This window comes from Styela clava, chromosome 1 (genome assembly GCF_964204865.1).
Source record: "Styela clava chromosome 1, kaStyClav1.hap1.2, whole genome shotgun sequence".
Taxonomy (NCBI): Eukaryota; Metazoa; Chordata; class Ascidiacea; order Stolidobranchia; family Styelidae; genus Styela; species Styela clava.
In genome coordinates this window covers 26,162,934-26,177,807 of record NC_135250.1, presented here as the reverse complement: position 1 = coordinate 26,177,807, position 14,874 = coordinate 26,162,934, and the positions used below count along the sequence as shown (strand labels likewise).

Sequence of the window (14,874 nt, the reverse complement as noted above, 5' to 3'; positions counted from 1 at the left end):
CATTATTAATTGAAATCAAAACTTCAAGTTGAGTCAAAACTGTATTTAGTCGTGAGCCAGATCGTTATTTATATGGTTCGGGTCTGCTTAATCCATTCCTAAACCAGAGATTGAACAACCTTTTAAGTCACCTGAAAACAGATGCACCACTCATGCTAGAGAATTATCAGTACCTACCTTACCTGACTGATAGCACCCACTTCAAAGAAGATTTATGCCGTCCTATTTTATGGCGGGAGACTTGAGCAGTTAGTTGTCCATCATGTTACTTGTTAAATGCTGACAAGCTCTCTAATCTGCAACAGCAGTCACAACAGAAACAAAATACTGTCGAATATTTATTCAAGATTGTTCAATCAATATTAATAGAAATAAGAACGAAGTTGGCCACAGACATGTCAGTTCATATTCACAATAACCCTTTTTTCAGTAAGCAGAACGGCATGGCAGCATCGTAATGATGAAGTGAACTAACCAAATCTTGAAGAAAATACTGAAAAAATTTTTTGTGACAAGAAGCAAATGTCTGTGATTCTGGGTGGAAGATTCAGTGAGAAAAGTGAAAGTTTCCATGACAAGTGTTATCACCAGTACTCGATATCAGCAGACAGCAGATAATGGTTGACATACAAGGCAAACAACTAGGGCTGGGCATTTTCGAATACCTTGTGATTTCAGAATCGAATCTCGAATACTTGAAAATATATAATTGTAAGCGACTTTGTTATAGTAATTGGTCCTCTCAACAAATGAATTACTGAACACATAGAATAAATCACTCAGATAGATTACTGAGCGTTCACACAGAATAATAAACACGTTTTTATCAATAACTCACTACAGAATATAGTCATATTATGTTAGAATTTCGTTGAAAAAATATGACTCCAATGAAAAAAAAATTGGGGAATTCACTGGAAAGTCAAAAACAAGATGGCGGCGATTCGAAATTTAGTTCTGAACCGATTCGAATAATTTACTATTCAATTCGAAATGCCCAGCCCTACAAACAACCCAAGGCTCAAGCTTTAATTGTGCCCAGCACAATTTGTCTCGCATAGTGACCCATTAGTTAAGGCCGTCCCTTGCGACACAGGTCTGGGTGGACTTCGTGTGAACAATGTAAAACTATATGAAGCTTACCTATCACTGTTCTCTTAAGATCAAACTCATTGCCTAACCTGGTACACACTACGAGAGTAACGTTGGAACTTATAGCGAATTTCCACTCATTTATAACAAATGTAATCATAATTTGAAAAAAATATTGTGAACTAGAACATCATTATAACAAAGTTACAGTTATTTCTATTATAATCCACAGACCAATCGAGATCTTATATGAAAAATACACTGAGAATAAATTGCAAAGAAACATAAAACGTAGAAAGCATAATTTTTCAGTCACAATATTGAAGAAAAAATTTAATGAAATATTAGGCAGAATTATAACTATAAGAAAAAAAAATCAAAATAAACAATGAAAGCACATGTTCAGAAAACTATGTGATGACAAATAATCCAAAAACCTTAAAATCAAATAATTCTCCTTTGATGATGACCTACTATAATGACAATAAATGCACCAAATGTATAGGTATGCAAAAAAATAGTTTCTGTAACCTCAAATCATTAAAACATCTTTGAAAAATTTGTGGGTAATCAATCCTAAAATATTTCAACTCAGACTGAATTTGAACTAGTGGTCTGCATTTCCCAAAGAAAAACAGCAACTTGTCTTAATTCTAATAATTATCTTACTATCTAGCAGTATTTGGGGGACTAGAATCAAAAATTAATTCTAATAATTATCTTACTATCTAGCAGTATTTGGGGGACTAGAATCAAAAATTATTTCTAATAATTATCTTACTATCTAGCAGTATTTGGGGGACTAGAATCAAAAATTAATTCTAATAATTATCTTACTATCTAGCAGTATTTGGGGGACTAGAATCAAAAATTAATTCTAATAATTATCTTACTATCTAGCAGTATTTGGGGGACTAGAATCAAAAATTAATTCTAATAATTATCTTACTATCTAGCAGTATTTGGGGGACTAGAATCAAAAATTAATTCTAATAATTATCTTACTATCTAGCAGTATTTGGGGGACTAGAATCAAAAATTAATTCTAATAATTATCTTACTATCTAGCAGTATTTGGGGGACTAGAATAAAAAAAAAAATGATTCCTCAAACACTGACTTTGCTCGAGAACTGTAGATAATTTTTGAGACTTTTGGGGGAAAACTCCAATGAAATGCTATTCACCACGTTGATTAATATTGTATTGAAAACTTATTATTACAGCAATAACTCAAAATTGGCTGTGTTGATGCCAATATGAATGTTGTCAATACACTGTCACAATCGACATTTCACAGGCCTGACTATACTGACTTGTAACTCAGGATTAGGGATTACCACCCAACACTGCTATGTAGTGAGGTCACATTGCCACATCCTAACACTTTAACACTACAGCATGGATTGATGCATCAAATAAATTAAAAAAAATCATTTAGAACTCGGAGGGACTTCAACTAATGTCCATTTGTAAAACCATTCTGATAAGTTTTCGTTCTGTCGTAAGTTCTTCGAAATTTGTCATCAACTTTTGTTAAATAAAACGTTCCAGGAAATGTATGCTCAGGAGGAGTTGATGGGGTATAGTCACCTGTGAATAGAATTTTTCATTTAACAAGAAACTAATAACATCTGCAGTGAGACGCAACCAATACAACTCCTATAATAAGTCTCATCTTAGTTTAGTATTTCATTGCGCTAAAGTGCTCTGTTTTGCCATCTAGTGTGGTGGTTTATAATCTTTTTTGTGAAACGAAACCCCAATGAAACATTCCAGAGCTTCGAAGAGCCCCAGCGCAACAGCTTAATTGTCTGAAGCTAACGCCCAAGCTAACAAGATGTGCCGCTATGTCAGATGTTCAATATTCCCACCACCATGTGCGCTAGTTTTAATTACAATTTAAATGTCTTTCAACAAGTTTATTAGGTGGTTATATTTAAAATTTCCAACAAATCTTGGCAGAGGCTAGCTAGGTCGTAACTAACACAATGATCGATAGTCCTGAAAACTTTTTCATTTATAGTTATGCCTCACTTAAACATCTTTGCCGGCCACTGTGCTAGAATAAGTCCAGACTCATTTCGATAAATTCATTAGACCCTATTCACAACAATTGCTGATTTCGGAGTCCGAACTTAGATTGGATACAGATGAAAAAAATTCTATTAATCATAAGCAGATTTACTTACATTTCAAATGAGTGCTTGCTCTCAACTTCAATGTTTTCGTGAAATCCTCGGGAGATATCTCCTGTCTTCTATCCAGCCTGTGTTTCACATCGCTGATACCTTGATTTTATAAAGAAAACATTAATTAGTAAACATAGTTTACAGGTTGGATGAATAAACCTAAATTTATTTTTGATTTTCACTTGATTAGGCTCTGATATATATAAAGCAATTATCCGTTCAAATATTGGATAAAATCTTTCAACCTGGGCCCCGCATACCCGTTTTTGTTACACCCTAGGTAAGGTGGTAAGAACTGGAATTGTGATTCTTAAAGTTGTCATCACAATGTCTGAATTCACAATTTGTTTCTACAATTTCACTTCGTTGCATACAGGTTTGATTACCATACACCCCAGGTAATGTGGTAGGCACTGAAACTAGTGATTCACTAAGATGACAATGTTATTAAGCTTTCGCTCCAAGGTTCCATACAACCCCTGAACTGAAATGTAACGAGCGTTTCTTTTTGGAAAGACTGAAATCTTTCTGCTTCAGCATTGTCATAAGCTTTTCAAACTGGGGGTCGATCCTGACCGACCCATCACTCCACCTGTTGGTTCGCGGAAAAATTTTGCTATGTCGAGTGGGTGTGATAAGTTTGAATAACACTAGTCTACTGGGTATATTACACCCTTGGGTGAGGAAGTAGGCAAGGGGATTGAACATGAAATTTCAATTTAAGTAACATAAGCTACCAGTATTCTGACGAGTCATTGGTCCTTCATGTCTATATATTTAAGCATTGCTCTCTTGTTTATTATCAATCATTAACTTTAGCATTTAGTAACCAAATAAATCACCATTGTAAAACTGCCATCTTACTACTTACCATATATAAGTTTTTCTAATGCTTGTTTGCTTTGGTCATCGTCCACATTGCATACTTTCATAGAAAACATAGATGAAGCAAGACCAGATCCATATGAGAATAAACCAATTCTTTTATTTGATAATTCTTCGAATGAATGACTGTTAAAACAAAAACTATGATATTTAATAAATAATAATTTGAAAGAAAAACAACAATTTAGCAGAATGATCAAATGACTCCATGTTTAAAAACAACTTAATAAATATTAATTATGACAACATAACCTCTATTTATTAAGACTCTTTCTACAATTTCTTCTAATACATATAAAGCTTAACAGAGAGAAAACATGACTCACTAGAATTATTGCAATGTAAAATTCAACATTTTACTTTTGATTATCGAAAATTATTTGAATTAAATACCCACTTTGAACATTCATTTACACTAGAAACAATGAAATATTTAAAGAATGTATCCCAATATAACTCTATGGGCGTTCCAGAGGTATGTGTACCAATATGGAGGTAACTAATTTTGTTCGCCTACTTAACACATCAAGTTGTAAATGGACTGAAACCTATAGCCCGGGGTTATATTCACTTGGGATACCACAGGCAGTCCCAGAACTCATAATCGAACTAAAATGAAGAAAATCTGAATAAAATTATAGCCTAACCTTAACCTGGTACATACACTACGGGAGTACAGCCTTATGTCTTACATGTCAGCAAAAATATGGCGATAACAACAGTAGTGAGTGACACCACAAGATCATTCCCAGATGTTTCAACCGGAACTGTTTATCTGTTTGTGTTCAAATAGAAATGACGTAACCATGCCATCACCAACAGGTTGCAAACTTAATTATAACACTTTCTCTCATTACATTGACAAGAATCTTGCAAAAACAGGAATCGCCCAGAACACGCCCGAACTAGGACAATTATTCGATATGGTATTATCGGAGAGGACCACACACAGATAAACAAAAATAAGCAGTGGGTTTCGAAAGCATTATTGAAAAGACAAGTTTGTTTTTCCCAACCATTAAAAAAAGTATGATTTTGATAAACAAATACTTTAGCACATGCAAGCCCGGGGGTGTAACCACGAATTTCCGAGGGGGGGGGGGGGGCAAAAATTTCTAATTGTTGGGAATGTGAGTCTAAAAGAGGGTCTAAAATGTGTTTCAAGCTTCAAAAAATAGCTATTTATGAAAATTACTTTATTTTCACATTTTTAAAAGGCAGAAGGTGGTGGTTGAAGGACGAAAGTCCCCGTTTAGCTACACCCATGTGTAAGCCCCCTTTAAATAGACTACTAAGAGCTTGGTAAACTTTATGTTATGTTTTCCTGAAAAATCAACATTTAAAATCTGAAACTCTAAATGAATTTAGAAACCTGACTCCAAGAGGGTTGGGAATCAAAGTAGAAGCGGCCCAAATTTCTATTATCAAATTTAGAATTTAGGCCAAGTAAATTTTAGTTTCAGAATCATGAAAAATTGAATTTTATGTCTACAAGCAGGTTTTTGCCTTATTATAGTTAGTTAAGCCAAAGACTCATCAGCATGCCCACTTAATTTCATTTAGGCAAATTTTGTCGAGCAATAGTCACAAGACAAAGAAATAATATATTACTCAACTAATTACTCATTCTAATATTCTGAATATGATCATTCATTTTTGTCATCTTATTCAATTAACACCTGACAGTCATAGAAATCAACATTCAGTAATTGTAAAAAATAGAATAATCAATATAAAAAAGTCATCAAAGAATATACAATATTTCACAGACATTTTTCTGTTGAACAGGACTCAATTAAAAAAACATTTTTTTCATAGTTTACACTTTTTCACTTTAGACATGGCTCTGTATATAAGCAGCTCTTAATATGTAAGCAGCTTCCTTTCAATGAAAGGTCTACCAATTTATTAAATCTTGGAAAAAACAGTGAGCCATGAGATTTTGAACTTGAATTTTTGAATCTGCGTTGTCAACGTAATTGAATCCAATCCTTTTACCCAATAAGCCATCAACCCCAAAATTCTCTATATACCAAATTGGATAGTCTTTTGGTATGATTTTAGCATATTCAGTCTCGATCATCACTGAGCATAATATGTTTGTAACATACATTCAATGCATCACTGCAGAAATAACCACAGACTTCTCAAGTGGTTCAAGCCGATTACCTATACATATAGTCTCAACCACATCTGTGTATTAGGAAGTAGTCTATCACACGAAAGGGGATTTTCAAAACCACCCCAAAATGTCTCAGAATTCTTGGTACTCCCCAATTCTTTACATATAAATAAATTTTCGACTGAAATTTCAACTTTCATGATAAGTAAAAGTAATTGGATAGTTTACAAAACCAAGAAGGGGAAAATCCCAAACCAAAACTTAGTAACAACAATGAGGATTAAAACATACTTTTTCTAATTTTATTTTAGTTTACACTTAATTCTAGCGAGGTCCAAAGATAATTATACATACACTAGCTGTACCATGGCTGATCATGTAAGAATTCTGGATGTTTTTAATTTAACTTTCAATCAGAAAAGAATACAATACAAAGAGTGAACAGACAAAGAAAGAAGATCGACCTAAGAAATGTCAGAGGTTCCAAAGTCCAAAAGTACTTTCTTAATAACAAAAGAAAAATTTGATACATAATACAATCTTTGAACTATTATATGATATTGCACTTCAGATATTAATAAGAAAAATAAATAAATTTGGAATTAGCTCTATAACGAGTTCGAGGACTGTCTGTGTTAGACAAGTGAATACACATAGGTTTCAGTCCCTTTACATAACTTGATGTAAAGTAGGCGAACGATATTAGTTACCTCCATATTGATACACACACTTCTGGAGCCCCATCTAGACTTACCTTATTAAAACAGACACGAGGCAGCTGTATAACGATGGAGTATACATGTTTCCAACACGACTTGCTATCAGCAGCGATCGATGAGTTTTCGATTCGAATAAATTATTACTTGCTGTCATGAACGTAGTTTCGACTGATTTATCAAATATTGAAGAAGCAAGGTCTGTTTCCCTGCAAATAAAAATTGAAGATGGCTCACTGAAAATTTTCAAATTAAATTACCAGTGATTCCAAGATATGATTCAGTACCAAGTTTTTACTTATTATTTTCGAACATTTTAAAATCAAAATAAATGACTAACTAGCCTAAACAAGATATTAAATATTTTTTGTGGAAAAAAATACGAAATAGTCTAAAGAAAAATCCTGATTTTTTGGCAGGTTTCACTACTTTGCTGTAAATATCCATTTGAATTAGTTGAGATTTGAATTTTATTAATTTTATTTGTATGGATTCCAATGTTTGTGGTTTTAATTTTTTGAAACGCTCGTTTCATCCTAGTGATTGTTATTTGTTGGGCAAATGAGTAGTCTAGTGCAAGTTACAAAATTTATTTTAAAACCAACATGATATGGATACATCAGAAAAGCATTGGAGTCAACTATGGCGCCATTTCAGGTCAGGTGTGCAATGCCAAATCGATGCAGGACTTTCCAAAATATAATATCTAGTTACATATTTGTGGCGGCTTATACAGAGCCTTGTTCAGATGGAAAGGAAGATAAATATGTCGTGCATAAAGAAAAATGGAAGAATGTTACCTGAGGTTTTCTAATCCAGCAAAACACTTCTGTTCTGTTTCGGAATAATATTTTATTTTGTCTTGAAGAAAATCATTGAGAGCGAGACGAGCGAGAGATTTTTTGACAAGTTTACAATACGGACTGTGGAAAACCATAAAATCAAGATCCCGTAAACTGAACGGAACATCTGAAAATAATTAAAAAAAATGTTTAATTATTTCCATACAGTATTTGGTATCTTCCCGCCTGCCACCCCAGAAAAGGATCGATAAAAGTCGAGCTACCACTTCAGTAAAGACAGGAAATAATGTATTGCCTACCCATACCAATTTATTACACCATGGATGAGATTGTGAGATTACACTGTATCGCTGTACACTGTACAAAAGAGTACGGAATTTTTTCATACATTTTTATATTAGAGATATTTAGATTCGGGATTAGGGATGGATATATATTGTCTGTCAATCACTATTTGAATAGCTTTCCTCATAGGAAGCTGTTGGGCTACCATATAGACCAGAGTGGTTCAAGGTTGTCGGCCTCGCGGGCCACACTATTATTTTCATATTGTTCGCGGGCCACAATAGTGTCAAGAATAGGTAAACAGTGCAATACAAAACAAACTCTTTTCATTATTCGTCATTTATCAAGCTGAAACATGCAAAAACCCCACTAAAACTTGCAAAAAAATTATTTTTATGACGAAACAACACCAAATGCGTATTTTTCACTCTCCCGCCAATGCGACGCGGGCCACAGATAATGTAGCTGTGGGCCTCATGTGGCCCGCGGGATTGGGTTTGGACCACCCTGATATAGACAGTTAGGTGCAGAGATGTTTACATGGTCCCGATCGCCCTTAAAATGGCCCGCTCTGCCGAGCATGTTAGGAATGAGAGTTATGTAGTTCCAATAGCCAATTTAAATGGCCTCGTCGCTAAATGGTTTTTTGGGCTGCCATGCAGCCATACCTTACGATGTATCATTTAAGCCTCAGCCCTCAGTAAGGCTATTATTGAAGTCATTGGTATGATTAAATTAATCATGATAGCAGGTGTACAAAGTCCAACATTCAAAACAAGATTACGCATTTTTGAATTGTGAATAACACAGCCTAGAGCAATTACTTCATATATCATGAGATAGATCAATAAATCATCATTAGACAAAAAATGATTTGAAATTTACTTGACTTTACTAGAACAAAACAATAAACAAAGTCATTAATGATTAAACACCATTTATGATTTAACAACACTCATCCAATCAATACCCTTTGCATGACTGTAAAAAACAGATGGTAATCTGGTACAGTAATTAAAGATCAATAACCTGAAAGCTAAATGTCTAAAACAATTGTCAATTAGTTATCAATGCAAAATGATTGCAAGGTGTTTACGAGATGAATGTCTATTACCTGATCATATGGTATTGATATTAGAAGAGTTTTAATATATTGTCTGTGGCTTTTTTTTATTTCAAGAATTAATTCAAGTAATAAAATAAATTTTTAATATTTTGAACTTAATCTGCAAAAGTCTTTTCTTTCTGTCTATGGCCATTGCAATTCCCCGCTAGGTTAGATTAGAAAACATGGGTCGTGGGTCTGACGAAAAATATAAAACGATATAGATAAAACAGTAATAAAACAATACATCTATCATCAGATTATCAAACAACAAACCTGTTTTTAACTTGGTTGAAGCTTTTCGGCAATAATTTTGATAACAATTATCAAGTGCTGAAATATAACTTTTAACAGAAAGTTTTCCATCAACAACTGGATATTCCGATGTCAGATCGGGTTTATAAAAGTCATAAGCATGCCTCATGTATGTTGCTCGTAGACCTGTGAAAATACATAGTTGGAAATGAGTAAATATGACAAATAGTAATGACCAGTGATGTCCAAAAGAGAAAAAACACTTATTATTAAAAGCCCATTGGAACCGCAGTGCTGTGTTGAGGGTGCTAACTAAAAGTTTTCTCTCAAAGAATTTCAGTTTAGCAGAATTGAATCTGTTAATTTGTTCGTATTTTAATTGCCAATTAAATTAGCAGAATTGAATCTGGTTAAATTGTTTGTATTTTAATTGCCAATGAAAATCATCACCAAACACAGAAATAAATGTCAACATTCAACAATCCTTCAGGCACAAAAGATTTGCTGATTGCCAGTCTTTTTTTTAAATTGTCGTGATATTATTATACTCACTAAAGCAAAAGTATCAAATAATAATGAGCAAAATATACAATGGTGATCTAAATATGAAACAAAAAAGTGTCTGTTACCATAATATCAGAATAAATGATTCGCTATAATGCAATTTTGCTAAAACTAATAACTAAATTTGGACAATGAAACTCTGATCTGATTTGATTTGCACAAAATAAACCACCAGTATTTTAATAATCATTCTGGGGGGAATGAAAGCCAATGAGACAGCCTAACCATGACTCTTGTTTGGTTGGTTACCAATTCATATTGAGTGAAGCCAACCAGTTATGTATTACTGTATTACTGTATTACTGTAGATGCAAGATGCATAATAAATTATAATAAATTATGCATAATAAATTATATTCTCCGTTATAGTACAAAACCTTTTCCTTTCCTGCAATATATAATAAACACTGACCTGGTTCAAAAACCAATGGAGCATTCGGTCCAATTAACATTGCAATGGCACCTGCACCTCCTGTGCATCGAGCATTTCCTTCACTATACACTGCTATATCACCACATATTACGACTGCGTAACGCCCTGAACAAAAATAAGATTTATAATTTGTACATAACACAATTTCACAACTGATTAATGTCCTGAATCCTGAAAGAATTACCGGTAGATATTATTCGGTGCTACAATATTACAAGTCTACCACAATATGTCGATTAAATTTAACGATAATCCTCAAGCTATAGTACTAGCTTGAGATAGAAATCAAGTTTTCGATATGAAGCTGAAACAAAATAGGTTGCGAGTACAGTAGCCCATTTGAAAACATTATATTTGCGACCTTCATGTGTTCACTGCTACGTTTCAACAATGAACAAATGATTCTAGAAAAAAAACAAAACCCCTTGCGTTTAGGTGACATAATGATGATAAACTTTACTCTACAGCATGGTTTTCAACCATGTTTTGCCGCAACTCAGTGTTACGCCAGCACAGTACATGGATTCGTGAGTATCCATTATAGTACGATATTCTAAATTAACGTACGATTATATTCAAATATAATCAAATACCCATTTGGTTAGCCAATATTGTTGAACTTGCAACACTTCTAAGGACAATTTTGTTCTGCCAGTATAAGGTTGGCTTTTATATACAGTATTTATGATTTAATACAATTCGGACAATAAAAGACATTTAATTAAACAAGGGTAATAAAGGGGTTCTTCAAACCTCTGAGAGGTTTCAGTATTAAGGGGTTGCCCTCCGGTCTCCACCAAAAAGTGGAAAACCACTGCTATGATATAGTAACACCAATTATTCTTAGAATATTTAATCCCTTGAAAATAACCATTTTCAAAACTGAATAATTAACTTACCATCCCATGAAGAACTTTCCATCCACTGGATGGCATTAAAGAGTGCGCTTGTTCCTCCATAACAAGCATTCGTTGTGTCGATTCCTTCAACATCAAAATTTCCTGATTCCTCAAACAGCTGCATCAAAGCACTTTTAACACTCTTCGATTTGTCAATTATGGTTTCTGTTCCGACTTCCAAACGACCTTCGAAAATAATTAAGATTTAACAGAAATGTCAGACCTAAAATGTTTGGATATTAAAATACAAAAATTAGCCATAATTCATATATTCTTATTACTTAGTATAAATAAATAATTTAGAATATTTTATTCAAAACCTGTCGAGTCTGGTTAGGTATGCAAAACTGGTATAAATTGTTGGGAAATAAAATAATTTGAAAACCAGTCAGAACAAAGACATCTCCAGTAGCTATGTACTGTATTTTTAAGTAATTTAAGATTAAGTGAACTATTTTCTAATTCGAAATAATGATTGGAAGACTAAACAATCTGAAATTTAAGAGAATATAGCGCAGGCAACTGCGAATCTGGACATTCAGATATGCGCTGACAATCTGACAATAGAGTTCTTAATGCTCAATTAAATGATTTCTGGATTTCCTGAGTTAGCAATGGCAGTAGCCTACCAGCATATGGCATAAATGCACAATAAATAATTTTAAGCACAACTTCAAGAAAATCTTTTTTGAAGAAAATTCGAGTTTAAAATTCATTTACCAATTTCACTGTAAGATATTCCATGTTTTTCCATTAAATTTGCAAGAACAGTCAAACACAAAGAATTGATATCTTCATTATCCGAGCAAAATCCCATTTGTAACTGTCCCAGACCCTTTGTATACTTCCCAGCTGAAACTTCGTCATATTCCTCAAGTTTTACTTGGTCAACGTAACTTGATGGAAAATATATTTCAACGGCTACAATGCCAATATTTTCTGGCCTGGGCGAATGTCCATCGAAATCCATAGTATGCGGCATTTTGCCTATACAGACAGGTCAAACAGTGATGAGCTACTGACAATAGTATTTTCCTCCAATTCTAATAAAAAATGGAACAAAACGCCCTTCTGGCGGAATACGAACACAATACTACTATCGCCACTGACTATCGCTAATGCATCAATACGGAACACGCGATTTTCATTTTGTTGTAACTGTTGTGGTATGAGTTCGCAAGGGAACGAAACATTGGAAAAATGGCAGTCGTGAAAGAAAAATTACTTTAAAATTACAAGTCAATTGATACATAAATTTGACTATTTATAATATGAATATTATTCAAGTAAAAAGAATCTTATATTTTGGCATGTTATTATGATATAAATGAATAGGAAATTTTGGACTCCTATCACCATTTTATTGTGGCTCTCCAACGACAAGTCGCGGATTACGAATATCGGAATAGAGTCTTTGTTATCTCAGAATAGAGATTCACATATTTATTTCGGATAGAAGAGAGCCGATAAGACAGCCCTATTATATGGCGAACCATGGCCTATCTTCCGGTTACCAGTAAATGTCGGGTAATGTTCAGCTATGGAACCTTATGTCATGCAGTTATGTATATGCGTCTCTTGGAAGAGGAAATGATCTTAGGAAAAGTTCACAAAAATTTAGGGAAAATCTAGCCGGAAAATCACTTATTATGGGAAAAAATATTTGTAATCCCTGCAATGTGTATTATGAACCCAGTTCATTATTTTTCAAGCTGAGTGAGTAAACTTGAAATTAAAAATAAGGAGGGGACCTATATATTTCAAAAAAAAACATATTTTTAAATTTTATTCGTCCGATGAAAATGTGGTGATGATTATATATCTGCTTTCCGCAATGATCGAGGAATTGTTAAAAGTGTGATCATTTGATTACCAAACGTGGGCCAGTTCTCACCCACGCTATCCTACGTATTTATCGTATCGTACACTAGCTGTTTTGTACTGATGATCTCAGCTTTGTTTTATTTATAACTCATTTAATGGTAGCCGAAACCAGCCTTAAACGGCGTAGTAGAAAAGGCATCGTTAGGAGAATTGCAATCGACTACTGACACACTGAGATTTAGATTTGTCGCGACGGTGTGGCTCAACGGGCTAAGCGTTAGGAATACGCTCGCCACCGCACCTCTAATTCCTCTGCGTGGGTTCGCAGGTTCGAATCCCATGCAGGGATGGTTATGTGCGAGAGGATTGCTGGACTCCTCGCCGTCGTTGGGTGGTTCACGTAACCGCTGGTCGGTTACGGCTTCCTCCACCACCAAGTCCATGCTTCCGAAAATAAACAATACAGTAAAAAACTATTCCCATACCCGACTAGGAATGGAAACCGGACGAGAGGCCGTGGTTCGCCATAAGGATAAGCCGTCTTATCGGCTTTCCTCTCCCCCGGGATAAATATGTAAATCCTATTCTATCCTATCCCAGTGCTCGCAAACCGGGTGTATAGTAGCCTACATCTCAGGGTCTAACAAAAAGTTTGAAGGGTGTACCACATCGATAGGGTGTACCGAACCACAATGTAGAATTTTCAGAATATTGCCAAAGTCTAGGCGAGTGGTTATCAACCGCTGGACCGCGGACCGGTCTTGGTTCTAAAAGCAATTCCATATTTCGCTTTTTTATTTCGGCCACCCTGCAGGTGGTAACGATACGCGCAACAGAGATATTGTCCAGGTAGTGCACAGCAGGATTTTAAGCCTGGTGCCAAGTTACCGACTAAGGTCATTTTTTAATGTAAAATAATTTTGTTTGAGGCGGTCGATCAACTGCAGAGGGACTAATATGATGAACCCGATAAACCCGATGAAAATAATAAAGCTTGATTAAAGTTGTGATTCTACTTTACAATCCAGATTTAAAAAAGAATCACTGTCACAATTCTGGATATATCTTGATAATGAATACCCATCGCTGAGTAATCGAGCATTCAACCTGTTGTCCGTATTTTCACCCAGTTACTCATGCGAAAAACTTTTTTTTGTAATTAGCTTTATTTAAAACGAAGCTAAGAAATCAATGGACACCGCTGCAGAGCTACGTGTTGCAGAAATTTCTTTGTAGCTTCGTTTTCAATCCTATATTGGAAACGAAACAGCAGCAAAATTCTCACTGGAGTTAATTGTTTTGTACATGATTTGGTCCTGTCCGCGAGTACATTTTGTATAATTTCACTGGTCCGCCATGTAGATTTTTTTGCCTGACCGCGAGTACATTTTATATAATTTTACCAGTCCTCTACGGTAGAAAGATTGGGATCCACTTATCTAGGATTCTAGGCAACTTCGGCTGCAGTTTCACCGGTACTCCCGAAGTATGTGAACCAATATAGCGGACACCGGAACGTAGTATGTGTACCAAGGGTTAGGCCATAATTTCAGGTAAAAATACTACTGGGGTCACTTGGCTAGTTCCCGAACTCGTAATAGAACTAAAATAGGGAAAATTGGAATAAAATTATGCCCTAACCCTAACCCGGTACATATCTACATTCCGGCGTCCTTGGTTCACATACTTCGGGGGTACCGT

The 14,874-nt window shown here is 34.7% G+C and overlaps 1 protein-coding gene across 1 annotated transcript; it reads right to left on the bottom strand.

Moving 5' to 3' along the window:
• Nucleotides 1-325: 325 nt before the first annotated feature.
• On the bottom strand, nt 326-12,585 carry LOC120335209 (hydroxymethylglutaryl-CoA synthase 1-like). Its single transcript, XM_039402693.2, has 9 exons — nt 12,070-12,585; nt 11,350-11,535; nt 10,430-10,555; nt 9,475-9,639; nt 7,806-7,974; nt 7,044-7,214; nt 4,154-4,293; nt 3,283-3,381; nt 326-2,683 (listed from the first exon to the last, which is right to left on the bottom strand). The coding sequence occupies exons 1-9, from the start codon at nt 12,329-12,331 to the stop codon at nt 2,550-2,552; spliced, it is 1,452 nt and encodes a 483-aa protein (XP_039258627.2). The 5' UTR covers nt 12,332-12,585; the 3' UTR covers nt 326-2,549.
• Between the last annotated feature and the right edge of the window lie 2,289 nt (nt 12,586-14,874).